The sequence below is a fragment of the Bos indicus x Bos taurus genome, chromosome 19, assembly GCF_003369695.1.
Source record: "Bos indicus x Bos taurus breed Angus x Brahman F1 hybrid chromosome 19, Bos_hybrid_MaternalHap_v2.0, whole genome shotgun sequence".
Classification (NCBI taxonomy): domain Eukaryota; kingdom Metazoa; phylum Chordata; class Mammalia; order Artiodactyla; family Bovidae; genus Bos; species Bos indicus x Bos taurus.
In genome coordinates, this window is record NC_040094.1 from 56,808,294 (window position 1) to 56,835,832 (window position 27,539).

The 27,539-nt window shown below is 56.0% G+C and overlaps 3 protein-coding genes, 1 long non-coding RNA gene and 1 pseudogene across 7 annotated transcripts; 4 read left to right on the forward strand and 1 right to left on the reverse strand.

The window, feature by feature from the left end:
- The first annotated feature begins 2,966 nt into the window (after window positions 1-2,966).
- MRPL38 (mitochondrial ribosomal protein L38) lies at window positions 2,967-7,544 on the forward strand. The gene is made up of 9 exons (XM_027518692.1): window positions 2,967-3,117; window positions 3,252-3,431; window positions 4,376-4,510; window positions 4,590-4,798; window positions 5,291-5,363; window positions 5,531-5,576; window positions 6,476-6,634; window positions 6,858-6,994; window positions 7,205-7,544. Exons 1-9 carry the CDS (start codon window positions 3,051-3,053, stop codon window positions 7,339-7,341), a joined length of 1,143 nt encoding a protein of 380 aa, XP_027374493.1. The 5' UTR covers window positions 2,967-3,050; the 3' UTR covers window positions 7,342-7,544.
- On the reverse strand, window positions 4,943-6,493 carry LOC113877963. Its single transcript, XR_003506872.1, has 2 exons — window positions 6,344-6,493; window positions 4,943-5,208 (listed from the first exon to the last, which is right to left on the reverse strand). It is a non-coding gene; the product is annotated as an uncharacterized LOC113877963 (long non-coding RNA).
- A 1,361-nt stretch (window positions 7,545-8,905) lies between the features above and the next one.
- TRIM65 (tripartite motif containing 65) lies at window positions 8,906-13,937 on the forward strand. Of its 3 annotated transcripts, none has more exons than XM_027518688.1 (6): window positions 8,910-9,402; window positions 10,382-10,477; window positions 10,713-10,946; window positions 11,032-11,206; window positions 11,346-11,411; window positions 11,989-13,937. In XM_027518688.1, exons 1-6 carry the CDS (start codon window positions 9,007-9,009, stop codon window positions 12,666-12,668), a joined length of 1,647 nt encoding a protein of 548 aa, XP_027374489.1. In that variant the 5' UTR covers window positions 8,910-9,006; the 3' UTR covers window positions 12,669-13,937. The 3 variants fall into 3 exon arrangements, with proteins under 3 accessions (XP_027374490.1, XP_027374489.1, XP_027374492.1); XM_027518691.1 differs by lacking the exon at window positions 8,910-9,402 and adding an exon at window positions 9,467-9,660; XM_027518689.1 differs by lacking the exon at window positions 11,346-11,411 and having other exon boundaries at window positions 8,906-9,402.
- A 2,274-nt stretch (window positions 13,938-16,211) lies between these two features.
- Window positions 16,212-17,048, forward strand: LOC113878094 (annotated as a pseudogene).
- A 5,600-nt stretch (window positions 17,049-22,648) lies between these two features.
- TRIM47 (tripartite motif containing 47) lies at window positions 22,649-27,150 on the forward strand. 2 transcript variants are annotated; one of them, XM_027518694.1, is made up of 6 exons: window positions 22,649-23,424; window positions 24,412-24,507; window positions 24,805-25,035; window positions 25,197-25,395; window positions 25,867-25,941; window positions 26,209-27,150. In XM_027518694.1, exons 1-6 carry the CDS (start codon window positions 22,714-22,716, stop codon window positions 26,844-26,846), a joined length of 1,950 nt encoding a protein of 649 aa, XP_027374495.1. In that variant the 5' UTR covers window positions 22,649-22,713; the 3' UTR covers window positions 26,847-27,150. The 2 variants fall into 2 exon arrangements, with proteins under 2 accessions (XP_027374495.1, XP_027374496.1); XM_027518695.1 differs by having other exon boundaries at window positions 25,870-25,941.
- The last annotated feature ends 389 nt before the right edge of the window (window positions 27,151-27,539 follow it).

Here is a 27,539-nt window from a genome sequence, read left to right on the forward strand (position 1 = left end):
GGAACTAAGATCCCCCATGCTGTGAGGTGTGGCCCCCCAAAAAAAATGCAGAAATAAATCATCTTTTAAAAGAAAGTAAGGCATAATGGAGAAATAGGAGCTACCTGATTGACCAGCAATCTCTGTGCCTCTGCCCCTGGAGGTCCCATGAGTCTTCGATTCTAGAGGGCGGGCTGGGGGTGGGGGTGGGGGTTAGAGGCCAGTAGAAGAGGATTCAGAGCAAAAGTAAAAGATAAAATAGCACAGGAGCCAGGTGTAAACACACAGGACACTAAGAAGGTAGGAACCCCCGTGTTCCTGGCCTGAGGCATGGTTCTGCTCTGTTTACAGAACCTTTGGCTATACTGTTGATCAGCTGCTGCTGCTGCTAAGTCGCTTCAGTCGTGTCCGACTCTGGGCGACCCCGCAGACGGCAACCCACCAGGCTCCCCCATCCCTAGGATTCTCCAGGCAAGAATACTGGAGTGAGTTGCCATTTGCTCCTCCTGTTGATCAGCAGGATTTCACAAATTAATAAGCAATGACTCCTTCAGGGCAGAACTGGGTCTTCTGGCCTTAACATACAGCAGCTGTGCACTGATGGTGAATTCAGCTGTTCAGCTGCTGTTGATGAAAACCAAATTCAAGGTGTGGCCACTTCCTGCTGGATGAAGAGATCCCTCACACCATTTCTGTGTGAATGTGAGGGTCAAGCTTCTGCTAGTACCAGAGCAACTGAATGGGTCACCAACCCTGGTTGGGACATCAGGGAAGCCTTCCTGGAGGGACAACTTCACTGGATCTAGGAGGTAACTTAGCAACAGGGGGGAGAGGTAAGGAGGGAAAGGCAGAAGGATCAGCACATGCAAAGACCCTGTGCAGGGGAGAAAAGTGCTAAGTAACTGAAAAATGTGAAACCAAGTCCCCGTAAAAACGTGTTCCCTTATAAAGTTTATAATTAATCTCTCAGTCCAAAACTTTATTCCCTTTCCTTTACCTTCTGACCTCAATCCTGTGCTAACTGGACACTAATCAGAGTCAGATGACTAAAACTGCTGCTGTTGATAACATCGTTAATATACTAAGATTGCTACTAGAGATATCACCGTTAATGTGCAAACTGTGTTTCTCCAGGACAAGATGAGGCAAAAGACCCCCCTCAAGCCATGGACCACCTGGCTAGAGAGTCGTAAACCAGAAACATCCAGATACCCAAAACTTCAACTAAGAAATGTCATGGGGGGTGGGGTGGGGAAAAAGTCACAAAATGATGACCCCAGCTTCGTTCTAGCCTTAAAAAAAAAAAAAAAAACCCTCCGAACTCAAAGACCAAGTTGGGGTAGATCTGAGGCTTGTCTCCCACTCCCCTCCTTGGTGTCTGGCAATAAGTCTTTACTTTGCCACAAACCAAACCCACTGTCAGAGTCTGGCTCTGCATCATGGGGACACGAGCCCTTTGCTGGGTTACCAAAGGGTTGGTGACATGGAAGCCTGAATTCCAGGACAGAGGAGCCAGAGCAGAAGCCACTCCAGGTCACCTTGGGTATCAAGTTTTATCTTGTTAGAACCGGATCCCAGGAACAACACAACTCTGAAAAGGTTTCAGTTCAGTTGCTCAGTCATGTCTGACCCTTTACAACCCCATGGCCTGCAGCACGCCAGGCTTCCCAGTCCATCACCAACTCTCAGAGCTTGCGCAAACTCATGTCCACCAAGTCGGTGATACCATCCAACCATCTCATAGGGCAGAGGCAAAAAACTGGAGGTAATCAAAAGCTAACACATATACCACAGTTTTGGAGGAGGAAATGACAACCTATTCCATTATTCTTGCCTGGAAAATCACATGGACAGAGGAGCCTGGTGGGCTACAGTCTACCAGGTCGGAAAGAGTCGGACACGACTAAGCAGCTGAGCACACATACCACAGTTTAGTCTTCCCTGGGGGCTCAGACAGTAAAGAATTCACCTGCAAGGCAGGAGACCCAGGCCCCACCCCTGGGTGGGGAAGATCACCTGAAGGAGGAAATGGGAACCCACTCCCGTATTCTTTCCTGGGAAATCCCATGAAGAGAGGACACTGGCAGGCTACAGTCGGTAGGGTCACAAAGTGTAGGGCAGGACTGAGCGACTAACACTTTCATACCACAGGAAATGCTTTATGTTAATTCATTTAATCCTTAACACCCTCTGAGATAAGCACTACTACTACCAACTTTCTTTCCAAATGAGGAAAACTGCAAAGGCAAAGGGAAAGTCACATCCTAGAATATGAACCCAAGCAGGGGGACTCCTGAGTCCCTGCTCACAGCCCCTACTGCTGCTCGTGCTGCTACACCACTGCGGGGCTGAGGACGCCACCTTCAGGAGTTAGATGACCCTTGAGAACAACACGTGTCCGACTTTGCGACGCCATGGACTATCCAGTCCATGGAATTCTCCAGGCCAGAATACTGGAGTGGGTGGCCTTTCCCTTCCCCAGGGGATCTTCCCAACCCATGGATTGAACCCAGTTCTCCCACACTGCAGACGGATTGGATTCTTTACCAGCTGAGCCACCAGGGAAGCCCGAGAACAACACCCAGAGCCCTGCAACGGGCGGACCTTCTCCAGCAGAGGCGGCTACAAGCCCGCCCGACCGCCCCCAGTCTGTGTCGCCCCCTGGTGGCCGACGGCAGGCATGGGGCGGGACCGCTCGCAGGTCCGCCCTGCCTCCCACTGGGTACTTCCGAAGCCGGGGAGCCGGATACCCGCAGCCACCTCCAGCCCGGAAGAGGAGGACTTCGGGCCCAGGACGCGGGGGGCGGGGCTCCCAGGACGCGGGGGGCGGGGCTCCCAGGACGCGGGGGGCGGGGCTCCCAGGACGCGGGGGGCGGGGCTCCAAGGACGCGGGGGGCGGGGCTCCAAGGACGCGGGGGGCGGGGCTCCCAGGACGCGGGGGGCGGGGCTCCCAGGACGCGGGGGGCGGGGCTCCCAGGACGCGGGGGGCGGGACCTGCGCTGTGCGCTCAGGCGCCGCTCCGGCCTCCTCTGCGGGGTCCACAGAGCGGCGGCGCGCCGGCCTGAGGGAAGATGGCGGCACCCTGGTGGCGGGTCGTGCTGAACGGGAGTCGGAATTGGCGGGGCTTCAGCACCTCAGGTGAGGGCTCTGCGGGGTGAGGGGCTCTTGGAGGTCCCCGTCCAGCCGAACCTTGAGGCTCGAGCCGGCTCCCGCTCCGGGTCTCCGCGGGAGCCGGGCCGGGGCCAGCCTGATGTCCTGCTCTCCGCCCGCAGCCGCCCTGAGCCGCCGGGCCGCTCCTCTGGGGCCGATGCCCAACGAGGACATCGACGTGAGCAACCTGGAGCGGCTGAAGAAGTACCGCAGCTTCGACCGCTACCGGCGCCGTGCGGAGCGGGAGGCGCGGGACCCGCACTGGTGGCGAACGTACCGGGAGCATTTCGGAGAAGAGTCAGGTGGGGGTGTCCGGAGCTGGGCGGTGACCCCACCGCCTTGGGACTCGGAGGTTGCGGCGGGGGTGGATTCCGCCAGCTTGGATTCCCCGAGGTTGATGGAGAAGGCCTGCTCACGTTCCTGTGTGCACTAGTGGTGGCTTAGTCCCGCCAGCATTTTTCATATCTTTTGGTCCCCCTCCTTGGAAAATTCTCTTCCTTTATCATTAGATTTCCACCTTTGATGTTTCTACACCGAAAGTCTTTTCCTGACCAACTGCCCCCGTCCCAATTCTGGGTTGGAACGCCCCTCTGTGTTTCTGTAACACTGTTGATGTCGCCTTGGCCACACTGCATCCTGACGCTTCGCTGCTTCCCTCCCAGACTGTGAGCTCTCTAATAACGGGGATCCTGTCTGCCTTGACCACCACTAGATCTCTACACCTGCCACACATGACCAGTACTTTGCTGAGTTAAATTGAAAACCCTGGGGATGGTGATTCAGGGACCCTGCACGGCCAGCTGTGAACAGGCTTGAAGGTGATCCCAGCCATAATTAGGTCACCATCCGTCTGGGTTTCCCATGACCTAGACAAATAATGCTCTGGAGGAGGACATGGCAACCCACTCCAGTATTCTTGCCTGGAGAATCCCATGAACAGAGGAGCCGGCCAGGCTACATACAGTCCATGGGGTCGCACAGATACTACTGAGGTGACCTGGCACGCATGCGCGCAGACAGATGTAACCTTGGTTAGGGATTAGAAAACAGAATCTCACGTTGTATCCAGTTTACTTAGTGACTGGAACAAGTCCAGATCTGTGAAGCTGACAGTACAGTATGTTTTAGTTTTGTGAATTAAAGGCTAAGCTTTAGTAGCAGAGTTTGCCCTGTGAAAGGAAAAGTATGGACAGGGAGCTTAGCGAAGCCCTGATTCCACTTTCTCCAACACATCTTCCCTCCGCAGATCCCAAAGACACGGTTGACATTGGCTTGCCTCCACCTAAGGTCTGCCGGACCCAACAGTTGCTGGAACGGAAACGGGTCCTGCGGGAACTGCGGACCAGTGTGGAGGAGGAGCGGGCCTCTCGCCTCCGCACAGGTAAGCCTTCCTGAGGGAGGGGGTCCTGGGTGTGTCCCTGCCCCCACTCCGCATCCCCACTGGCATCATTCCTTTCCAGCGAGCATCCCCTTGGAGGCCGTGCGAGCCGAGTGGGAGAGAACCTGTGGCCCCTACCACAAGCAGCGTCTGGCCGAATACTATGGCCTCTATCGGGACCTCTTCCATGGGGCCACCTTCGTGCCCCGAGTCCCCCTGCATGTGGCCTATGCCATAGGCGAGGACGACTTGGTACCTGTGTACTATGGCAATGAAGTCACTCCAACTGAGGTAACTGTTGGCCTGTGCCCCTCCCTGCCCTGTGTGCACAGACACATCCCACATGGGGCCAGAGACAGCTCCTTTTTGAAAGCAGTTACAGAGGCGGTTTTTACGGTGGTCAAGGGCACAAGCACATGTCTGTGTAGGCTCACCTGGGGATTTCTTGTTCTCTGTCTCTTTTTGATTTCCCAGTAAACAACACCATGACAAAGTAATCACAAAGAAGGGAATGTAAAATAAAAAGCTCCATCAGAGTGCCCTCCCAGCCCCTAGCCATTGGCCTTCTTGGGGTTCAGATCTCTGGACAGGCAGCTCAGTAGGGCTCTTTTGATAAGTCTTTGCTCATTTGCCTCTCAAGGGGCTGTCCAGGGTACTTGGTCCAGAATGGGCTCTCCTTTCTCCGAGGCTCCCTCAGGCTCCTGCCCTCCAGAATAAAGGTCTGTTTAGAACAGCTTGTCTGTCCCTGATGGGGTGACAGCGCCCTCGTTCTTTCCCCACCAGGCTGCCCAGCCCCCGGAGGTGACCTATGAGGCAGATGAGGGCTCCATGTGGACGCTGCTGCTCACCAACTTGGGTAAGGGTCTGGGGGCTCACGGGGATGTCTGCCTCCCTCATCTCCCTGGGGAGGCCCTGGGGAGCTGGGGGAAGGGCTAGGTGGAAGCTCCAGCCCCAGCTCCTTCCAGGGGAGGAGGAGGGAGGGGGCGGCAATGCCCGCAGTCAGTGGGGTGTATTTGTTTGTAGATGGACACCTGCTGGAACCGGACGCCGAGTACGTGCACTGGCTGGTGTAAGTACTTGGGATCGGGGTGTGGCTCAGCTTTGGAGGAGGTTCCGGCATCCTAGAAAGAGCTGTACTTGAACTTGAGTCTTGGCTCCACCATGGATTAACCACCACCTCCCAGCCCTAGAGGTGGTCCCTCACCTCTGCTTCCTGAGGGTGTCAGGGGCCCTGAAGGATGATCAGGGGCTGACCCAGGGTACAGAAGCAAAGCAGGCGGTGGGTTCCGGCCCCTCCTGCAGGGCCCTCTGTCTCCCTGAACTCATTTCCTCACCTGTGAGACTAGGGTCGTGCCGCCACATGCCTCAGCCACTCAGGGGCTCAGTGACAAGCAAGTGGGAAAGGAGACCATGAGAGGCCTCTGGCACCCATGGGCTGCCTTTTGTTTGCTCAGCGGCCCTTGGTTCTGAGCACCAGGCCTGGAGGCAGAGGTCATGCACTTTATTCGACTGCAGTTACCACCCTGTGCAGCAGGCCCTCTGGTGAGTTGTACCTGGGGCAGGTACAGTGGCCATCCCAGTGCCAGGCTGGGCAGACACTCCCTGACAAACCCAGAGCCTTCGGGACATCAGGAGAGAAGCCGTCCCAGGTGGCGTGGCTCTCCCGCCTGAGCGGCCCTGCCGCCCCACCAGCCCCCCGGCGCCAGGAAACCAGCTGCTCGAGCTTGCTCTCATCCTGACAGTTCCTGGGGCTCTTGTTGGCCTCTGAGCCCCTACTTTCCCTGCCCCCCACACGTTTGCTCTCCATCTGAGGGTGTACAAAGCTCTTCTTCCTACCTGACTGTGTAGTGGAGATCATCTTAGGGTCCTCCTGGAGAGTTGTAGCAGTCTCTAGGGAGCATTGGGTGGGGATGTTCCTACTGCTGCCTGCGGTGAGTGGCAATTAACAGATGCTTGTTCTCCCTCCAGCACCAACATCCCGGGCAGCAGGGTGGCTGAAGGAGAGGAGACGTGTCCCTACCTGCCCCCCTTTCCTGCCCGAGGCTCCGGCTTCCACCGCTTTGCCTTCCTTCTCTTCAAGCAGGACAAGCCAGTCGACTTCTCTGGGGACACCCGGCCCTCACCCTGGTAATCTGTGCCTCCCCACCCCTGGGCTCAGGCCAGCTTCCCAGTAATGGGCAGTCTTCCTCAGGTCTCCTCTCTCATCACTTGGGCCTTGAGGCGAGCAGAAGGGTAGTTGTGCTGTGCTAGGCAGACCCTTAGGGGCTTCTCAGCATTGCCTGTGGGACCAGAGGTGGGGTGTGGGGCTCTGGTCCCCCCACAACTCTCAAATGCTCACCTCCTCCTACAGCTACCAGCTTGCCCAGCGGACCTTCCACACTTTTGATTTCTACAAGAAACACCAAGATGCCATGACCCCAGCTGGCCTGGCCTTCTTCCAGTGCCGCTGGGATGACTCAGTCACCCACATCTTCCACCAGCTCCTGGGTAAGGGCAGAGTGGGCAAGGGGGGGGGGGCGGCTGGTCTGAGCGCACAGACCTCCCCTGACATGCCAGGAGAAGCGCCTGCAGGAGAGGGCCAGCAGCAGGCATGCTATTCCTGGGGTGGGCTGGCTGGGCAGTCCCCTGGAGCAGACAGACGGACGGGCTCAGGCCAACAGCAGTCCACACCTGTGTCTCTCCTTCACTCTTCTGCAGACATGCGAGAGCCTGTGTTTGAGTTTGTGCGGCCGCCCCCTTATCACCCTAAGCAGAAGTGCTTCCCTCACCGGCAGCCCCTGCGCTACCTGGACCGATACAGGGACAGTCACGAACCCACCTATGGCTTCTACTGAGTGACTGGAGTGCCCCCCACCTCAAAGAGTGAACGGGGCTTCTCAGGCCACCCTGCCAGGCTCTGCAGGCGGGGGCAATAGAGGGGCCAAGCAGTGGGGTTCTCCTGCCTAAGGCTGCCCTTCTGCCACCCTCCCAGCAGGCTCAGGGCTTGGGAGGGAAGAAGGCTTAGGGGGTAGGGTTTCCAATAAAGATTTTTGCTGTAGTTGGTCTGGGTTTGTGTTCTGGGCGCCCCCTGGTGGAAATCTGTTGCTTTATTGGCTGGCAGAGGGCTGCCTCCCACCCTGGGAGGTGAACCCTCGGCTGTCAGAGGCCCTGTGGTGCAGTGGCTGAAGACAGGTACAGAAGAAACGCAGGTGGTGGCCCTGGCTGCTCCCACAGGCCTCGTGAAAGAAATTTGGCAGCCCTGGGCATTGTCCCCTTGCTGGCTTTCCTCATGCTCCCAGCCTCCATGTGCTTTGAAGGTTTGTCAGGTGGGGCACAGGCAGGTCTCTGGGCACACCGCCCTGCTCAGGGCCCTGGAAGCTCCTGCATGCTTGCTGGGTGGTTAGGGTATCTCTCTTCTCTAAAGGAGAAGACTGCTTAGGAGCCAGTCAAGAGATCAGGAAGAAAAACTATACACATATTAAAAAACAAGACAATATGAGGTTTGCTGCATCGAAGTGAGAGGATGTCCTGCCTCAAAATTAAACCAGCTGGGTCAGAAAGAAAGGAGAGAGTTAACCCTGCCTCTCGCACTGGCCCAGCACACTGCCCCAGGGATGGTGGGCTAGTGGTCAAGACCCCCTCTTGCTCGGCTGCAGGGGAACCAACTCTCTTAAGAAGTGGGGTTCCAGAACAGTTTGGACCTGCAAACCAGGGACTCTCACCGGCACAGTATTCTGATGCAGTTGAAGACTGCTTTGAGTTTCCATTAAAGGGGGTAGGAAGGAACCACTATTTTCTGGTCTCTGTCTCTCGGTAACCAGACATTTCCACCTCACTGTTTACTTTAAAAGAACCAAAATTAGGCATGGCCCAGAGAAGGGAGACACCCTAGTCTGGCAAGTGCTGAAACTCAGCTCAAGGAAAAAAGTGCAGCAGAGCCCCATGGTCCAGAGGGCATTTAATGAGCACCAGCTGTGTGCCCCTTGCTCCTTGCCAGACACTCCCACGTGCTGTCCTGATTCATTTAATGGCCAAACCCCCTGGGAGGTAAATAACGTGTTGTCAGTGTTACTTGTATTAGATTTTCAGATGAGAGCTTCAGAAGAGGTTCTGGTGGAGGCCCTTGGCCAGGAGGAGGCTTGGAAGCCCAACGGCTTTCCCAAGGCTCTAGTCTCCAGAACCTGGGGCCAGATCCCCTGCACGGGAGCTGTTGGACTGAGGATCTCGGGAAGTGGGATGAGGTCCCAGGGTGGGACCAGAGAGAGCTGGACCCCATCTCCCAGGCTGGGCAGTAGAAGGCAGGCAGGAGTACCTCGGAGCCGGAGCCATCGGCGCTGGGCGGAACGGGCGTGCTGCAGCGGGCAGGCGCTGGGAGTGGCGGCTGGTCTGGTCGGTGGGGAAGAAAGGTGGTCATCCCAGCGGGTCCTCGCTCCGCCCGCTCCACCCACACCCCGGCGCCCGCGGTCCCTTTAAGAGGCCCCGGCCTTCCTTCCGCGCGCCCGGGGCCGCCCGCGGCAGCCATGGCCGCGCAGCAGCTGGAGGACAAGCTGACCTGCTCCATCTGCCTGGAGCTCTACAAGGAGCCGGTGACGCTGCTCTGCGGCCACAACTTCTGTGGGGCCTGCATCCGGGACTGGTGGGGCCTCTGCGAGAAGGTGTGCCCCGAGTGCCGGGAGCCCTTCCCGGACGGAGCCGAGCTGCGCCGCAACGTAGCTCTGAGTGGCGTGGTGGAGGAGCTGCGCGCCACGCCCGGCCCCGGCCCCGATCCCAGCCACGGCGCGCGCTGCCCCCGGCACGGCCAGCCGCTCGAGCTCTTCTGCCGCACCGAGGGCCTCTGCGTGTGCTGCGTGTGTACCGTGCGCGAGTGTCGCCTCCACGAGCGGGTGCTGCTGGACGCCGAGCGCCGGGCGCGCGAGGTGACTCGCCGGGGACCCGCACAGCTCTCTGCGCCCGGGCGGGGGCGGGCGGCTTCAGCCGCGGGCTTGGCCCTGTTTTGATTCCGGGTTGAGAGGAGGTGGCAGTCAGGACAGCTTGAATAGAGATGGCAGGGCCGGTGCCGGGTCTAGGGTGAGGATATGGGAGTGAGTAGCCGGGATGGAGTGAGAAGGTCAAGGAGCCGAGTGCTGGAGCACAGACAATCCCCGGAGCTGCTGAGGACGCAGTCAGGACAAGAGGTTACTGCCTTGGGGGCTGAATACAGTGCAGGGGGTGTGGAAGTTTGCCGGGAGGACTAGGTGGTGCAGCTGGACGGCAGAAGCACTGAAGGAGCTAGAACTTGGCTATCGAGAGGGGCAGTGATGCTGGAGTGTGAGGGTAGGACTGTGCGCCCTTGGGGGAGAGTCAGGGTGAACCAGGAAACTCTGCCCTGCCCCTTCCTACCTCCAGCACGTTGTACTGTGCTGGAGGCTCTGGCTCGGACCGAGACGCAAGCATTGCACTTGGGAAAATCCAGTGACCTGGCCAAGTTATGAACTTCCCTGACCTGCTTCCTCTTCTGTGAAGTGGGGATAACATGGGTCCCTCACTTCAGGGTGTCGCCGGGAGGAGCAGAAGCAAGACAGGCTCTTGACCGGGCGCGGGGCCCCAAGTCCTAGTGGGGGTGCCGTCCTGCAGTCCTGAGGGTATAGCAGCCGTCTTGCTCGTGTTCAGCCCGAGGTTTCTGTACCACCTGGGCACCACTCTGCTCCCCGCAGGGCAGGGGCTTTGTCCAGGCCTCCCTGGGACCCTGACCCAGTTCCCCCAGGGCTCAGAACCAAGACTGGTGCCCTGTGTGCGGGCCTCACCCGGGTGGCACAGGGGAGGCTGAGCATCTGCAGGTGCTTGCTGACTGGCTGAGGGGGGCTTCACAGCCAGTCCTGGCTCCCTCTTGTCACTCGTCCCCTGATGGGCCCACAGGCCCAGCTGAGAGCCACGCTGGAGGTCACCCAGCAGCAGGCCACCCAGGCCCAGAGGCAGCTACAGGAGCTGCAGCAGCGAAGCAGCCAGATCCAGGTACCAGGCCTGTCCCCCCGCCACCCCCAACGTGTTCTTGTGCTGTGTCCTTCAGGCGGCCACCGGCGGCCCCTGGGACACTGGGCAGTAGGTGTGAGCTACCTTGAAAATGCCTCCCGGCATCAGGAAATGAAGGGCCGGGGGCGGGGGGCAGAGAGACCTTGGCTCCCCACCCCTCAGCCCAGTGGGCAGCCCAGGGCCCTAGCTGTCCTCAGCTCCTCCTGTGCCCACCCAGAACTCAGCCTGCACCCTGACCTCCGTGATCTCTGGCAAGTTCAGCCGCTTGCTGCAGGCCCTGGAGATGCGGCGGGTCAGGGCTCTGAGGGACATCAATGTGGCCAAGACCCAGGCCCTGGAGCAGGCCCAGCAGGAGAAACAGCGCCTGCAGGGCCACCTGGAGGCCGTGTCCTTCTGTGATCGCAGGATTCGCCACCTCCTGGAGCATCTGGATGACTGGACCTTCCTCCAGGTACCAGACCTCAGGGAGGTGGGCCGGGGGGCCGGTGCGCCTGCCCTTTGTGCCCAGGCTTACTGCAGCTGTCCCCTGCGCTCAGGAATCACAGCAACTGGTGCCCCCAGGCCCTCTCGGGCCACTGACTCTCCCACAGTGGGACGAAGATCAGCAGCTGGGCAGCCTGAAGGAGTCACTGAGCCAGCTGTGTGCCCTCCTCCTGGAAGAGGGGGCTCACTCCGGAGTACCAACCGAAGCCGCTGACTTGGGCTCTGTGGGTAAGGCTGATCCCAGACCTCTGCCTGCCCCTCTGGGCCCAGCTGTCCCTCCCACTGGGAGTGGGAAAGGAGTCAGTGGCCTGGCCCCCCATAAGCGCTCCTCCTGATGACTCCCCTAAAACCCTGCTTTGCTCCGTAGAGTCCCCAGGTCCCCTGGCACCAGTCCTGAGCCCAGTGTGTCCACTGAGGAGGAGACTCTGGCAGAGTAAGAAGGCCTAGAGCACACGTGTGTCTGCACCTGTGTGAGCATATGTGTGTGAGTGCATTGTATGCACACGTGGGTATGTGTGTGTTCATGTGTGCACTGTGAGCACATGTGTGTGTCCCTCTGTATGTGTCGGGGGGCACCTACTCTTTCCTGACTATTCTGTCCAGGAAACCTGTTTCACGCCCCTCCCTGGGGCCGGCCTGGCCCCGCCCCCCCATGTACCTGTTGCAGGGTGCACACCTCTTACACATGCTGCGAGTGTAGTGTTTAAGGAGATGCTGGGTGCACGAACCTGGGATCGACCACGATTCTTCCACTCACTATGAAGTTAGCTTTCTGCACCTCAGTTTTCTCATCTGTGAAATGAGGCCGATGGAAGGTTCCACCTCAGGGGTCGCGTGGAGGATCAGATGCTGAGAGGATGTCCGCGTTTGCTCAGCTTCCAGTGACCCCCGCAGATATCTGGGGGTCCGTTGATGGAAGTTCAGTTGCTGTCTGTCCCCTCTGACAACAGAGTGATGGCTAGACGCAGGCACCCTTGCTCAATCACCTTCCATCTGCCTCTGCCCAACAGATTATCGCAACCTGACCTTCGACCCTGTCAGCGCCAACCGCCACCTCTACCTGTCCCAGCAGGACCAGCGGGTAAAGCACCTTCTAAAGCCCCGGGGCCCAGACGGGCCCGGCAGCTTCGAGCTCTGGCAGGTGCAGTGTGCCCAGAGCTTCCAGGCCGGGCAGCACTACTGGGAGGTGCGTGCGTCCAGCCACTCGGTGACGCTGGGCGTCGCCTACTCGGAACTGACGAGGCGCAGGCAGGGGCCCCACACGGACAACATCGGCCGCGGGCCCAGCTCCTGGGGGCTCTGCATTCAGGAGGACTGTACCCAGGCCTGGCACGACGGGAAGGCCCAGCGCCTCCCGGTCGTGTCGGGGCGGCTCCTGGGCGTGGATTTGAACCTGGCCTCTGGCTGCCTCACCTTCTACAGCCTGGAACCCAAGACCCAACCCCTGCACACCTTCCATGCCATCTTCACCGGGCCCCTCTACCCCATTTTCTGGCTCCTCGAGGGTCGGACCCTGACCTTGTGCCATCAGCCCGAGGCCACCCTTCCTCCAGGGCTCCAGGAAGAGGCCTCGGGGCTCAGCGGAGGAAGGCAGGCGACAAGTGCCACCCCGGTGGCCAGGGGCCACCACTCCCATGGGCCCCAGAACCGCCCCAGCTGCTCCCCTGGGGACCTGAGGCCACAGCTCTAGTGGGACCAGTTGTTGGCTGGAAGACCAGCTCAGGAGCTGGCTGGGCCACTTGGAGAGAGGTGGGAGGAAGCCTCCAAACTAGAGTTCACCTTCCCCTCCTCTCTGAAGGGGGCGAGCCTCAAGGGAGGAAGATGGGAGCCCAGTTCTAGGGCTGCCTGGACCTCAGAGACCAGCGCAGTGCCCAGGTCTTGCAGGAGCGCACGTGCAGGGCAGGACAGACCATAGCGGGACAGAGTCACTTACAGGGCAACACCAGTTTACCTCCTACCAAGACAGTGTAGACCTCGGAACAGAGGATTCCTAGAGGCAGTCTTGAGAAGGTTGATTTTTACCTTCTCCCTCCTCATCTCTTTTCTATTTTCCTTCACATTTTGGTATATTTTCATCTTCTCTTTTATTTTGTACATCCTGTGCTCATATTCTATAAACAATTGTATTTTTCTGCATCTTTTATTTAACATAAGCATTTTCCACACTGTTCAAATTTTCTCCCTGAATGACGCAACATAAATGGTCATCCTAATGACAAAGCCAAATTCTAATCAGAACTTGTTTACCCATTATTGGACTTCAAAATGTTTTATTTGGGGGCTATAAAAATATGGCCGTGATGACTTTTGGGGAGGAGGCCACACCCTGCAGCATGTGGGATCTTAGTTTCCCCAACCAGGGATCAAACCCTTGCCCCCTACAGTGGAGAGTCGGAGTCTTAACCACTGGGCCAGGGAAGTCTTGAGATGACGATTTTTGAGCTGGAAGTTTTGGCCATATTTATTACCCTGTACGTGGGCTGCATTCCCTACAGAGGAATCACTCAACAGAGACACAATGGAGACTTGAAGATTTTATTCTTATACAAGGGACCGAAATGAAGAAACCTTGCATCAGGCCAACTGACTCCTGCCCCCCAGGCCACCAGCCAATCGTCACGGCAGAGCCTCAGCTGCCATCATTCTCCCCTCATCCCTACCCGGGTTGTGGGCATCAAGTGTAGGTGCCAGCACAGCTCCCGCTCCTTTGATTTTGGATTTTGCCATTCAGAACATGTTTCCCTGCAGGTCCTTGTACATGTTTTATCTTGTGTTTCTGGAGATGAGGGTGCTGGGTCATTGGGGAGCAGTAATTTTGTACAAGAAAGTGCTTCTTGATCAGGGTAGTGGTCCCAAGGGTGTCTGCTTTCTAATTTTTTACACTGTACATGCATGTTTTATAGACTCGTGTGTATTTGACAATAAAAACTTTTTAAGAAAAGGATAACATGCAAAAACACTCCAAAAATTAGAAAATATTTTTGTATTTCTATAAGACAGATTTCCCTCCCCACATTGTCACTGGTCCCTGCTGGTGCCGCGGCTGCAGACTCCGCCTTGTGGCCTCACTCGTCAGGTCTCGGTTTAAGGGCAGGGCCAGGCCTCTCATCTGTGCAACCTGGGCAAGGAGCTTCCAGAAAGATTCCTAAGGTGGGGAGATCCCCAAACAGGGTAAGATGGTTCTGAGCCTGGACAGTCAGTGTGACAGTCTGACTGTGTGACAGTCTGACAGCTGGGTTAACAGCAGGAGTTGAAAGCCCCAGGAGGGTAGATACAGGATTGGGCTGGCCAGGTAGCCATTATCACTGGCTACCCCAAGCGGACAGATTCTAACCATCCCTCCTGATCCCAGAGCCCCTACACAAATGTCCAGCTAGCCAAGCCCACAGAAAAAGGGACAGAGACAGGAAGAACAGCTCCTTCTCTGCTTCCATAGTGCAGAGTGTCTTGGGTCATTTAATCTATGGATGTACTTTTTTATTGGGTTGTTGATCCTTTCCACATTGTCCTGTGGGAATGTTCTATACTGTGACCACTAACTTTTGTTTACATGACACCACTGCCTTTTTTTGCGGGGGAGGGCGAGTGCCATGCCATGTGGCATGAGGGACCCTAGTTCCCTGACCAGGGGTTGAACCCACTACCTGTACTGTGAGCTCAGAGTCTAAACCACTGGACCACCAGGGAAGTTCATATTTATATGAACTCCATAGAGTGCTGTGGAGCAGTGCTTCCCATGCCAGTGTGAGGGCGAGAATTAACTCTCCTGGACAGTTCCTTCAGATTAAATTCTCTCAGCCCTGCTGATTCTAACAACTCTCCACCTCCTCACCAGGAAAAATGCCTTGGTGCAGAGGGAGAAAGAAACATGGACTCTGGGGCATAACATTTGTAAAGGGGACTCATCTGATGAGCCTGGGAGTGTTTCCAGCATCTCTGCTCCAGTCCTCACAGTTTCTGGGCATCTCTGAGGCAGAATCAGGAGGGTGGGTGCCGGGGTCCAGCCCCGGTGGATCCAGGGAATTTGAAGGGGGGACAGCGTCGGCGATCAGGAAACAATAGCTTATTTAAATGTTAATTAAAGATACAAACAGCGGTTAAATAGGGATAGCTCAGTGAAGAAATTCAGTGGAGAAAAGAGGCTGAATAACTTGGTTTACGTGGAAAACCAATAAAATTCCAAGACAAGGAATTTGCACCACCTACGTAGGCTGCAGGCGTCCTCCCGTTCTCCTGAAGGAGAGCAGACACTAAGGCCTCCCCGGTCAGATCTTAGAAGCCCAGGCAAAATTAGTAGGCTTGATGAGCCTCCACGCTCCAGATGGGAATTCAGCCAGAAGATGAGAGAAAGAACGACATGGGGAGACCAAGCTTCAGTGAGCAAGGCCCGTAGCTTTATTTTCAACAGGGGCTTTTATACCCTAAGTTGCACATAGAGGATAATAGGGGGTGTGAAATCATGCAAAGTCAGCAGTCTTTGATCCTTATCGAAACCAGGGTTTCTCTTCTGCAAACTTATCATATACAAATGGTTTAGGTGATTTACATCATCTTCTGGCCAGAAGGCCTGTTAACATTTTATGACTCTGATAAAGGTTTGTCAACCATAAGACTTACTTTCTCTAAGACTAATCATTTTAAAGTTTGGCGCCATCCTCTGAAGGTGTTAGAAAAGTTGCATTCCTATAGGGCAGAGGTGCAGTGGGTTTACAACAAAGGAAAGAATTTATTACCTTAAGATCTAAAGTTGTTAACACCAAGGCCACTACTTATTTTTTCTACATACCAACTATATTAATTAATACACTTCCAAGGATACAATACAGGAGATGTGGAAACTTGGCAGCAAGCATTGGCTCAACAATGAAATCTTCTACTAGTTCTATTCTGACAATTTCTAACTCTCTGAGAGGCTCCATAGTATTTGAATATCTTACGCTTCCCGTGCCTCTCACGGTTGGGAGACTGTAAACAATCGTATGCATAGCTGTAGGAGCCCGGGTAAGCCTGTCAGGCAAGTTAGAGAGCCATCTGAGGGGTTTGGATTGAAACACTCCTATTATGCCCAGGAGGCTAATTAGCTAGAGCTCTAAGTTGATTTCCTTCAGAGAAAAGGTGGTCGGGGATAGCCCCCCCCGCCCCGCCCCGTGACTGTCAGAGGAGTTGGTGAAAGTCATGAAGCAGTAAAACAGACAGACTCTGGTTTTGGGGTAGACGCTCAGGCAGACCCAGAGGGGCACCCCTCGAGTTCTGGCTCGCCTTGCCCACCAGAACTCTCCCACATAACCTTGTTATGGGTGGGGACTCCCGTGCTGGCTCCCGGCAGGTGTGCATAGGAACAGAACAAGAGAAGGGAAGGGTGGGAGAGATTTTAAAAGACAGGGACCTCTGGGGCTGGTGGATTGGCGGCCAGAGAGGGGAGGGGTAAAGAGAATCAGAGGCTATCCTGCCTGTGGAGGGAGGAACGGAAAGGAGCAGCGTGGTGACTAGGAAATGTGTCTTGAAGTAACGCAGGGCTGGAAACTAGAAGACAATGGAGCCAGGTCTTTGGGACTCTGAGGGAGGAAAGGATTTCTATTCAGAATTCTATACCCAGCCAAACTGTCAATCATGGGGAAGCCTGAACAAAGACATTTGCAGACACTTCCGCATCCATTACCAGGAAACTCCCAGAGGATGTAATTTTCAAAAATAAAGAAATAAATCAATGAAGGGAAGGGAAGCCCCGGGATCCAAGCAATGGGGAATTTAACATAAAGGAGAAATGATAAGGAATCAAGATCTTGCTTCCTGACAGTGATGACCTTGCCATGAGAACATGCCTCTTGCAAAGGATCTCCTTTGTCCCTCTCAAGAAGAGGAGAGGAAACCCCAGCAGAAGCACCTTGTGCAGAGCTCCAATTCCTATTTCATGGATGTGAGATGCCCAGGATGCTATACAATCACCAACAGCTTTAGCCACGCACAAACAGTAGTTTTGTGTGCTGGTTGCTCCACTGTTCTCTGACCGCCTACAGGAGGAAAAGCAAGGCTTCCAGGAGGATGCTCCTTCAGATAGAAGCAACACTGAAAGTACCCTGTATCAGAACGCACGGGAAAGCATCCCAATAAACACATTTTGGATATCAAAAAAAAAAATCTGGATATCAAAATCTCCAGAAATACAAGCACAAACATCCAGATGTTCAAGCTCACACCCGTGTGCTTTAGGCATATGGAGGTAAGTGCTAGAAGAGACAGGAGGGTTGAACCTAGTTGTCCATGGAACCCAGAATCTGAAAAAGGTGGGATACAGGACTGCAGTTTTTATTATACACCTCACTAAATTGTTTATTTTTCAGATACTCTAGATATATTATTTTGAAATAAATGCATATGTTTTAAAGTACATCAAAAAAAAGAAAAACAAAATAAAAATAACAACAAAAAAAATAAAGTACATCAGTAGCATAAAGAAGAAGTGCTGTTGTGGGATATGGCTTGGTTCCCATTTCCTTTTTCCAGAGAGTCAAGCAAAGCTAAGCTTGGCTTGCTGAGTACTATTGTTTGTTCCACTGCCTTTGCAGTTTGTTTTTGTTTCTGCTTGACTTTTTTTTTTTTAAGCAATACTGCAGCCAGACACAGAGAAGGCAATGGCAACCCCACTCCAGTACTCTTGCCTGGAAAATCCCATGTATGGAGGAGCCTGGTAGGCTGTAGGCCATGGGGTCACTAAGAGTCGGACACGACTAAGCAACTTCCCTTTCACTTTTCACTTTCATGCACTGGGGAAGGAAATGGCAACCCACTCCAGTGTTCTTGCCTGGAGAATCCCAGGGACAGGGGAGCCTGGTGGGCTTCCGTCTATGGGGTCGCACAGAGTTGGACACGACTGAAGCGATTTAGCAGCAGCAGCAGCAGCAGCCAGACAGAGTCATTTATGAGGTTTAGGATTATTTTCAGGGTGCACGTTCTGGGTTTAAGTTCTGCCTCCTCTGCAAGACTAGGTGTGTGGCCTCTGGCAAGATACGTAACCTGTTGGAATTCCATTACCCCTCCTTCATGAGAGTCCTGGAGAGGACAGAGTGAGATGCAGCCGTGAGCAGAGTGTCAGTTACTTAAGAGCCAATTCATTTCACGAATAATGAATATAGGGCTTCCTTGGTGGCTCAGTGGTAAAGAATCCAGCTGCCAATGCAGAAGACACGAGTTTGATCCCTGATCTGGGAAGATCCCACATACCGCAGGGCAATTAAGCCCGAGTGCCGCAACTACTGAAGCCCAGGAACTCTAGAGCCCATGCTCCACAGCAAGAGAGTAGCCCCAGCTTGTGCAACTAGAGAAAAGCCTGCACAGCAACCAGCACAGCCACAAAAAGAATAATTAATATATTGGGCAACTTTAAAAGCTTCCATAATGGAGATGAGATATCAAAATGCCACCACCCTGACAAATCACATCTCCAGGCATTCCTGGAGGAGTACACCTTCCTGAACAGGCTGTGAGGTGGGGAGCAGAGGGCGGAACTTGTCCCCTGTATGTACCCCCAAACCCGAGTGGCACCTCCTCTCCCTTCCAAAGCCAAGCGGGTCTGTGGTCTCAGCAAGCCCAGGCAGCCTGACTGCCCAGCCTCTGATGTCTGAGCCTCTGAACCATCTCTCATCTTGGCAAACAAGAGACAATCAAGATCAAGTGCTCTTGTGGAACTCATTAGACGCCTCTCTGCCAAACCAGGCACGCCCAGGCTGGTCCACCCACTGCTCTGCCCAGAAGGTCTTTTCCCACCCTAGTTTCTGCACACCTCCGAGCCCTAGCAGACTGTGAAAGCACAACTCAAATGACACTTCCTCCATGAAGGCCTCCATGACTTCACCCCCACCCACGTCCCACAAATTCCTCAGGAGTGGATCCCACCCCTCTTTTAATATTTAATAGATCTTAGTTTTCTTCTCTCCTTCCAGGAGGCTCTGCACAGCATGTTTTTACATCAGATTTTATATTTTTATTGGAGTGTAGCTGTTTTCCAACGTGTTAAGTTTCTGCTGTGTGGCAAAATGCATCAGTTATATGTACACGCATATCCCCTCTCTTTTGGATTTCCTTCCCATTTACTGAGTAGAGTTCCCTGTGCCGTATAGTAGGTTCTCATTTTATGCATAGCAGTGTATACCCTTTACATTGTACACGGTGAATCCCAATCTCCCAATTTGTCCCACCTCCTTCCCCCCAGTAAGTTTGTTCTCTATATCTGTGACTCTTTCCCTGCTCTAGATTTTTTGTTTTTTGACTGAGCCTCATGGCTTGCGGGATCTTAGTTTGCCAATCAGGGATTGAACCGGAGCTACAGCAGTGACAGCACCAAGTCGTAACCCCTGGACCACCAGGGAATTCCCCCTGAATTAGACATGTTTAACCCAGGGTTTTGAGGAGGTGGGAATTTTCTTTGTTTTCAATGTCCTCTAATGGTAATCTAGTGTTTCTTTCTATTACAAATGGAGAAAACACACCACAGTGATATTAGCCATAGCTGTGACTTGTCACCAATAAAAAATGACAGATTTTTCATAACGTATTACAGAAATGACAGAGAACTTGAAATATGTTTACATTCATCGCTGTCTCAAAAACGCAGGAATTCTTAGGCCTCCATCAGATCTTGTTACTTGTTCTTGTGTTAAAGAAACACAGATATAACTTTATCACAAATCTGTTTTTATATTTTGCACCTGTATTTCAATGTAATTGATTGCCATGGAACCCTGCGCATTTTATTTTGTGCATTTAAAAGCATTACTCTGGGGATTTCCCTAGTAGTCCAGTGGTTAAGACTCCACACTTTCCCTGCAGGGGACATGGGTTCGATCCCTGGTCAAGAACTACAATCCCACAGGCAGCACAGTGCGGCCAACACACAGAAAAATAAATATATAAAAATAAAAACATTACTCTGGAAAGACGTCTGAGACTACACTAGCCTTTGAGAAGGGCCCTAGAGGAATAAGAAAGGCTAATCCCCACCTCTATGTGGATCAACCCTCTCCATCTGTGTATTCCTCCCACTTTGGCCTCTCATTAGCAGGAAGTCTGCAGGCCTGGGTGTAGGAAGCATCGCCTCGGCTACTTTATTTTTTTTAATGAATTAAAATAATTTTATTTATGTATTTTTGGCTGTGCTGAGTCTTCACTGCTGCTCGGGCTTCTCTCTAGTTGCAGTGAGCAGGGCTCCTCTCTAGTTGGGGTGCACAGGCGTCTCTCGTTGCAGAGCACAGGCTCTAGGAGGCTCAGGCTTCAGGAGTTGTGGCACGTGGGCTCAGACATCGCAGCTCCTGAGCTCTGGAGCACAGGCTCAATAGTTGTGGCGCAGGAGCTTAGTTGCTCCGTGGTATGTGGGATCTTCCTGGATCAGGGATCAAACCTGTGTCTCCTATACTGGCAGCAGATTCTTTACCACTGAGCCACAAGGGGAACCTGTTTTATGAACTTTTAAAATAGTTACACGTTTACAGAAAAGTTGCAAAGATCACTCAGAATTCCCCTACACCTCCCTCCCAATTTGTCCTTTTGCTCATATCATGACTATGGTATATTTGTCACAATGAAAGAGCCAATATCAATACATTCTTATGAACTATATTCCATAACTTATTTGAATTTCCTGTTTCCCCCTAACATCCTTTTTCTCTCTCAGGAACATGTCCAGAATACACAGGACATTTATTTATCACGTCTCCATGGACTTCTCTTGGCTGTGACGATTTTTCAGACTTTCCCTGCTTCTGTATCAGAGAAGGCAATGGCACCCCACTCTAGTACTCTTGCCTGGAAAATCCCATGGATGGAAGAGCCTGGAAGGCTGCAGTCCATGGGGTCGGGAAGAATAGCACACGACTGAGCGACTTCACTTTCACTTTTCACTTTCATGCATTGGAGAAAGAAATGGCAATCCACTCCAGTGTTCTTGCCTGGAGAATCCCAGGGATGGGGAAGCCTGGTGGGCTGCCATCTATGGGGTCGTACAGAGTCGGACATGACTGAAGTGACTTAGCAGCTGCTTCTGTTTGACGACTTTGAGAGTTTCAAGGGGTTCTGATCAGGTGCTGTGTAGACTGTGTCTCCATTGGGATCTGTCTAAAGTTTTAATAATAATTAGAGTGGGGCTGTCGGAGAAGGTAATGGCACCCCACTCCAGTACTCTTGCCTGGAAAATCCCATGGATGGAGGAGCCTGGTAGGCTACAGTCCATGGGGTCACTAAGAGTTGGACACGACTGAGCGACTTCGCTTTCACTTTTCACTTTCATGCATTGGAGAAGGAAATGGCAACCTACTCCAGTGTTCTTGCCTGGAGAATCCCAGGGACGGTGGAGCCTGATGGGCTGCCGTCTCTGGGGTCACACAGAGTCGGACATGACTGAAGCGACTTAGCAGCAGCAGCAGCAGCAGAGTGGGGCTGTGGGTAGGAAGACCACATCATATCAATGGTACTTACTGCCGAACATGACATCACTGTTGATGTTGACCTTGATCACCTGGCTGGGCTGGTTTTCATCACTGTACCCTGTCAAGTTACTCTTCTGCTCCCCTTGGAAGGAAGTCACTCTGCACCCTCCACACGTGCGGAGTGGGAAGCCACTCTCCATCTTGGAGAATGTGCCAAAACTGCTCACACTTCCTCTGAATGGGAAATTTGTCTATTCTCCCTCATTTATTTATTTATCCAGAGATTTATTTAGAACAGCATGAACTCATGGAAGTTTGTTTTATACTTAGGGTTACAAACCAGTGCTCCTTTAGTCATTTTGTTGCCATTCTATTTTTTTAAATTTAACATTACGGAGGTATAGTTTACATATACTAAAATGCACCATTTTAAGTGCGTGGTTAGACTAGTCTCAGAGAACACCTCCACTTGGGGAACCCGCAGCCTGAGCCCCTGGCACATTGCGCGAGTGTCCACGGGCTGGAACCGAATTCCCAGGGCAGTGGACTTGGAGGATGACATCAACTTCCCATTTTAAGTTTAGAGAAGCCCAACTTCCCCACTGGAGGTAAACAGAGTCACTAAGAGGCAAAAACATATGCCCATCAGCAGTTACTTTTCCCTGCAGCTCAGCAACTTTGTCTTTTTTCTTTTTATATTTGGCTGAGCCAGGTCTTAGTTGTGGCACGCAGGATCTTTGATCTTCGTTGTGGGCATGTGGAATATTTAGCTGCTTAGTTGCAGCATGTGGGATCTAAATTCCCTGACCAGGGATGGAACCCAGTTCCCCAACATTGGGAGCACGGGGAGTCCTAGCTATGGGACCACCAGGAAGTCTCAGCAGCTCAGCAACTTGGCTAAAGGTGCTGCGGAGGGGTCTGGAGCGCAAAGGTGCCTGCCTGACACCGTGCGGTCGCCCAGCCCCTCTGGAGGCCCTGGCTGGCCATGGGGTGGACCCCCATCGCGGGTCATAGAAGGGTGAATTCCTCTCCTGCTTTCAGTGTGGCCCCTCCAGTCGCCTTCTCTGCTCTCTCTCTCTCTCTCTGCCCTTTCCTCCAGGAGCCCCTAGGGGTCAGACTGGGGCCCAGAGGCCACCCCACGCTGTCCGGGACGGGGCAGGGTACAGGCCGGCCTTTTGTGCTGGGGGGCGGTCCGAGCTGGGGGCGGGCGGGGGCCGGACCCTTGGCCTCTGTCCCAGGGGGCGGCGCCGCGTCGCCAACGGTCCGGGTCCCTCCCAGGCGAGAGCGGCGCAGGCGGTGCGCCGCGGCCGCGGAGCCATGGACGGGAGTGGACCCTTCAGCTGCCCCATCTGCCTGGAGCCGCTCCGGGAGCCGGTGACACTGCCCTGCGGCCACAACTTCTGCCTCGCCTGCCTGGGCACGCTCTGGCCGCACCGCGGAGCGGGTGGCGCCGGCGGCCCCGGAGGCACGGCACGCTGCCCGCTGTGCCAGGAACCCTTCCCCGACGGCCTCCAGCTCCGCAAGAACCACACGCTGTCTGAGCTGCTGCAGCTCCGCCAGGGCTCGGGCCCGGGGCCCGGCCCCTGCCCGGCCCCGGCCCCCAGCCCCTGCCCGGCCCCGGCCCCCGGCCCGGCCCCGGCCCCCGAGCCGGCAACACCCAGCGCGCCGCCCAGCGCCCCGGAGCCGTCGGCTCCCTGCGCGCCCGAGTCATGGCCGCCCGGCGAGGAGCCGGTGCGATGCGATGCGTGCCCCGAAGGCGCCGCCCTGCCCGCCGCGCTCTCCTGCCTCTCCTGCCTCGCGTCCTTCTGTCCCGCGCACTTGGGTCCGCACGAGCGCAGCCCCGCGCTGCGCGGACACCGCCTGGTGCCGCCGCTGCGCCGGCTGGAGGAGAGCCTGTGTCCGCGCCACCTGCGGCCGCTCGAGCGCTACTGCCGCGCCGAGCGCGTGTGCCTGTGCGAGGCCTGTGCCGCCCAGGAGCACCGGGGCCACGAGCTCGTGCCACTGGAGCAGGAGCGCGCGCTCCAGGAGGTAGGGCGCGGGCGCGGCGGGCGGGCTGGGGCGGGTGATGGGGCTCGCGCGCCGGCCGAGGACCCCTCATTGCTTTGCCATCCTTAATTCCCCTCTCTAACCTGAAGACCTCTGCGGTGCCTTCCAGCCCTGACCGTCATCCGCTCGCTGTGGGACATTCTTTTCGGAATGAGAATGAGGGTTGGAGGGACCCAGTGAGAACTCGAAAAGGATGCAAAAATCGGGCTGGAAGACTTGAGGCTGGGGCGGAGCCCATGGTGGGGGGGTGGTTAAAGGAGCCTGGTGGGGTCCGCAGGGTCCCCGGCGGGCGGCCGGTGCCTTGGCCGGGCTCCCGCCTGTCCCGCTCAGATCTGCCTGGGCTGAGGGTCTGGATGGGTGTGGCAGACGACAGGAGTGCGGCGGAGGGTGGACTGAGCACACAGACCGCTCTGTCCGGCTGTTCCGGGGGCTGGTGGTGGGCGCATGTACTGGCTGTCCAGCCCTGTTACCTCCGCCCCCAGTTTCCTTTGGCCCCAGGCCTGGTCTTGGCGCCTCTGGCCTTGGGATTTTCCGTCTCTCCTGCCTGAAGTGGTGACTCATAAGACCCAGGGGATTTGCCCGGAATCCCCATTTTTCAGGCTTGGATTGGGGACACAGATTCTTGAGGGACGGTGATTCTCAGACCTTGCGCAGGGCCCCTCCTCACTTTCTGCTTCTTTCCTGCGGAGGGAAGTTCTCAAATCACAGTGAGCAACATGGAGAACCCAGAGGGCCCTGGACTTGCTCACCAGTCAAAGAGGGGAGGCAGGCAGCCCATGGCCCACCAGCCTGCCCTCTCCAGGGCATTCCGAAAGGGCACCAGCCTGGGCTTGAGGCCCCTCTGGTATATCATAACCACTCCCAGTCCACCTGGACCCAGATACCACTCCTGGTCACCCCCACCTCCCCCTTGGTGAGGCCTGGGACACTACTTCCAGACCCCTTTCTCCTCGAGGGTGTCGTCCACAGGCCGAGCAGCCCAAAGTCCTGAGCGCCGTGGAGGACCGCATGGACGAGCTGGGCGCGGGCATTGCTCAGTCCCGGCGCACGGTGGCCCTCATCAAGGTCAGATCTTGTCCAACCCCGCCCCCATCCACCCCTGCCGCAGGCTCCCAGCGCTGTGAGCTTTCAGCATGGCACCCTCCACCCCAGAGAAACCTGTGCCCAGGGTGTGGCCCAGCTCCACTGAGCACGCCTATCTCCCCCCTGACCTGGCACAGACCCAGGGCAGTTCGGGCTTGTGCCTCTGTCCACCCCCCCACCCAACAAGACATGGTGGGAAGGCGGGGGTCTGAGAAGGTGGCCAAAACGTCTTTGGGGTGTTCTCTGTCCTCATTGCTTGCCCCCCACTGTCCTGTGCAGAGCGCAGCCGTGGCAGAGCGGGAGAGGGTGAGCCGGCTGTTTGCCGAGGCTGCGGCCGTCCTGCAGGGGTTTCAGACCCAAGTGCTGGGCTTCATCGACGAGGGGGAGGCGACCATGCTGGGCCGCTCCCAGGGCGACCTGCGGCGGCAGGAGGAGCAGCGGAGCCGACTCAGCAGGGCCCGCCACAACCTCAGTCAGGTCCCCGAAGCCGACTCGGTCAGCTTCCTGCAGGTGAGGGCGGCTCCGTGGGTGCAGCGGGCACCGAAGCTGCAGGAGGAGGCTGCGGGGGGCTGCCTTCATGGCTGTGCCGGCCTCCTGGCGGAGCTGTCTGTCTCCTGCCCGGAGGAGCTGCTGCGGCCGGCTCAGCCTTAATGGGCATCTGTTTGGCACAGGAGCTCCTGGCACTCCGGCTGGCCCTGGAGGAGGGGTGTGGCCCTGGGCCCGGACCACCGAAGGAGCTCAGCTTCACCAAGTCCTCCCAGGCTGTGCGCGCGGTGCGAGCCGTCCTGGCTGCAGCCTGTTCCAGCCAGTGGGAGCAGCTGCGGGGGCTGGGCGGTGACGAAGACGGGCTGCAGAAGCCGGGCACGGAAGGTGGGCACCCCCCGCAAGTGACTCACCCTTCCCCAGGCTCCCCGAATGGGGCCCCAGGCCCGGTGCCCGCTCAGGAGTGGAGGATGGAAACTGTGCCTAGCACAGGGTGGGACCCCAAACCCTGCCAGGGACTCGAGCCACCACCCTGTAATCACGAGTCAGCCCCTTTGGCCGCAGCCCGGGGGGCAGAGAGGGCCTGTCCTGGCACACCCTCTGGCTTCAGAGGGGATGAAGCCCAGGGAGGACATGGGGCAAGGCGGGGGTGGGGAGGGGACGTAGAATGAGGACCAGCATGTGTGTGGACACAGGGTACCGTATTTGGGCATGTGCCTGTCCCCAGGTGGCCTGGGGTGCTGGGAGGATGGAGGAGGAGGAGAAGGATTTCAATCATAGGTTCAGAGCGGGGTTGCCTTGTGCAGCCCAGCCACAGGCAGCTAAGGAGACCCTCACCGTCTGTCTCCTCTTTGGCAGCAGACGCTGAGTCCCAGGACCCTGACAGCACCAACAACCTGGAGAGTGAGGCTCCTAGGGATTACTTCCTCAAGTGTAAGTTGACACCTGGGCTCGCCAGGATGCTCACCTGGGCTCTCCCAAGGCTGCTGGGCTGGGCCCTAAGTGCCCATGGGCCGGGATTCCTGTCCCCGGTTCAGAGGGTGAACTAGGTCAGCTCACGGGGGTCTCCCCGTGATGGCTGAATTGTGCCCGTTGCAAAGGACAGGAGAGGTGTTTGGGGGAGGTGGGCCCCTCGGGGAAAGGCTGCCCTGCCTGACCTTGGACCTGAGCCCTGCGTTTCTCTCCGGTCCGTGGGGGCAGTTGCCTACATCGTGGACTTGGACAGTGACACGGCCGACAAGTTCCTGCAGCTGTTTGGAACCAAGGGCGTGAAGAGGGTGCTGTGTCCTATTAACTACCCCGAGTCGCCCACCCGCTTCACCCACTGCGAGCAGGTGCTGGGCGAGGGCGCCCTGGACCGGGGCACCTACTACTGGGAGGTGGAGATCATCGAGGGCTGGGTCAGCGTGGGGGTCATGGCCGAAGACTTCTCCCCACAAGAGCCCTACGACCGGGGCCGGCTCGGCCGCAATGCCTACTCCTGCTGCCTGCAGTGGAACGGACGCAGCTTCTCCGTCTGGTTCCACGGGCAGGAGGCGCCCCTGCCGCACCCCTTCTCGCCCACCGTGGGGATCTGCCTGGAATACGCTGACCGAGCCCTGGCTTTCTACGCCGTGCGGGACGGCAAGATGAGCCTCCTACGGAGGCTGAGGGCCTCCCGGCGCAGGAGTGGCACGCCGGCTTCCCCCGTCGACCCCTTTCAGAGCCGCCTGGACAGTCACTTTGCGGGGCTCTTCACACGCAGGCTCAAGCCCGCCTTCTTCCTAGAGAGTGTAGATGCCCATTTGCAGATCGGGCCCCTCAAGAAGTCCTGCATATCCGTGCTCAAGAGGAGGTGATGACCCAGCTCCTGGGAAGCTTGCTTCTCTGCACCCCTGGTTTGAACCAGAGAAGGCACCAGCCTCAGACCCCCACACATTCCCCAGCCTTCTCATTCCTAGAGGCCTCCACCTTCTGTACCCAAGGCCTTCCACCTCTCAGGGAGGAGGCCCCCCAGACCCTGTTCCCCTGCAGGCCTTGTTTCTGGGAGAAGGAACCGCAGCTTGGACAGTTCCAGGCTACCCTGACCCCTCCTCTCCCAGGTTCCTGGGACAGTGCCTGGCACATAGTAGGTGTTCAATAAATGTTTGGTCTCTGAACGACTCCCTTTTCTACCCTTCTCTCGTGAGTGCGTGCTCAGTTGTGCCCCACTCTTTGTGACCTCATGGACTGTAGCCCTCTAGGCTCCTCTGTCCATGAGATTTTCCAGGCAAGAATACTGGAGCGGGTTACCATTTCCTCCTCCAGGGGATCTTCCTGACCCAGGGATCGAACTCGCATCTCCTGTATTGGCAGGCAGATTCTTTACCACTGAGCCGCCTGGGAAGCAACCTTCTCTGCATCCACCAAGAATTCCCCGTACTTCTCATCTTTCCTGAGCTGGTCTTGAAAGGCAGGAGAAGGGAGCAAAGCCCTGGTCCCAGGATTCCTACTGGGCGGGAGAGCCCTGACCCAGGAAAAGGAGGCTGAAACAGGGTACCTACCCTTTGCAC

Excerpts from the sequence above, each read along its gene's own strand:
- TRIM47 (XM_027518694.1), top strand. The coding sequence starts at position 22,714 with ATGGACGGGAGTGGACCCTTCAGCTGCCCCATCTGCCTGGAGCCGCTC. Across the intron at positions 23,425-24,411 it reads AGGAGCGCGCGCTCCAGGAG|GCCGAGCAGCCCAAAGTCCT; the intron begins GTAGGGCGCGGG and ends TGTCGTCCACAG. Across the intron at positions 25,036-25,196 it reads ACTCGGTCAGCTTCCTGCAG|GAGCTCCTGGCACTCCGGCT; the intron begins GTGAGGGCGGCT and ends TGTTTGGCACAG.
- TRIM65 (XM_027518688.1), top strand. The coding sequence starts at position 9,007 with ATGGCCGCGCAGCAGCTGGAGGACAAGCTGACCTGCTCCATCTGCCTG. Across the intron at positions 9,403-10,381 it reads CCGAGCGCCGGGCGCGCGAG|GCCCAGCTGAGAGCCACGCT; the intron begins GTGACTCGCCGG and ends ATGGGCCCACAG. Across the intron at positions 11,207-11,345 it reads CGCTGACTTGGGCTCTGTGG|AGTCCCCAGGTCCCCTGGCA; the intron begins GTAAGGCTGATC and ends TTTGCTCCGTAG.
- MRPL38 (XM_027518692.1), top strand. The coding sequence starts at position 3,051 with ATGGCGGCACCCTGGTGGCGGGTCGTGCTGAACGGGAGTCGGAATTGG. Across the intron at positions 4,511-4,589 it reads GGCCTCTCGCCTCCGCACAG|CGAGCATCCCCTTGGAGGCC; the intron begins GTAAGCCTTCCT and ends ATTCCTTTCCAG. Across the intron at positions 6,635-6,857 it reads GACACCCGGCCCTCACCCTG|CTACCAGCTTGCCCAGCGGA; the intron begins GTAATCTGTGCC and ends CTCCTCCTACAG.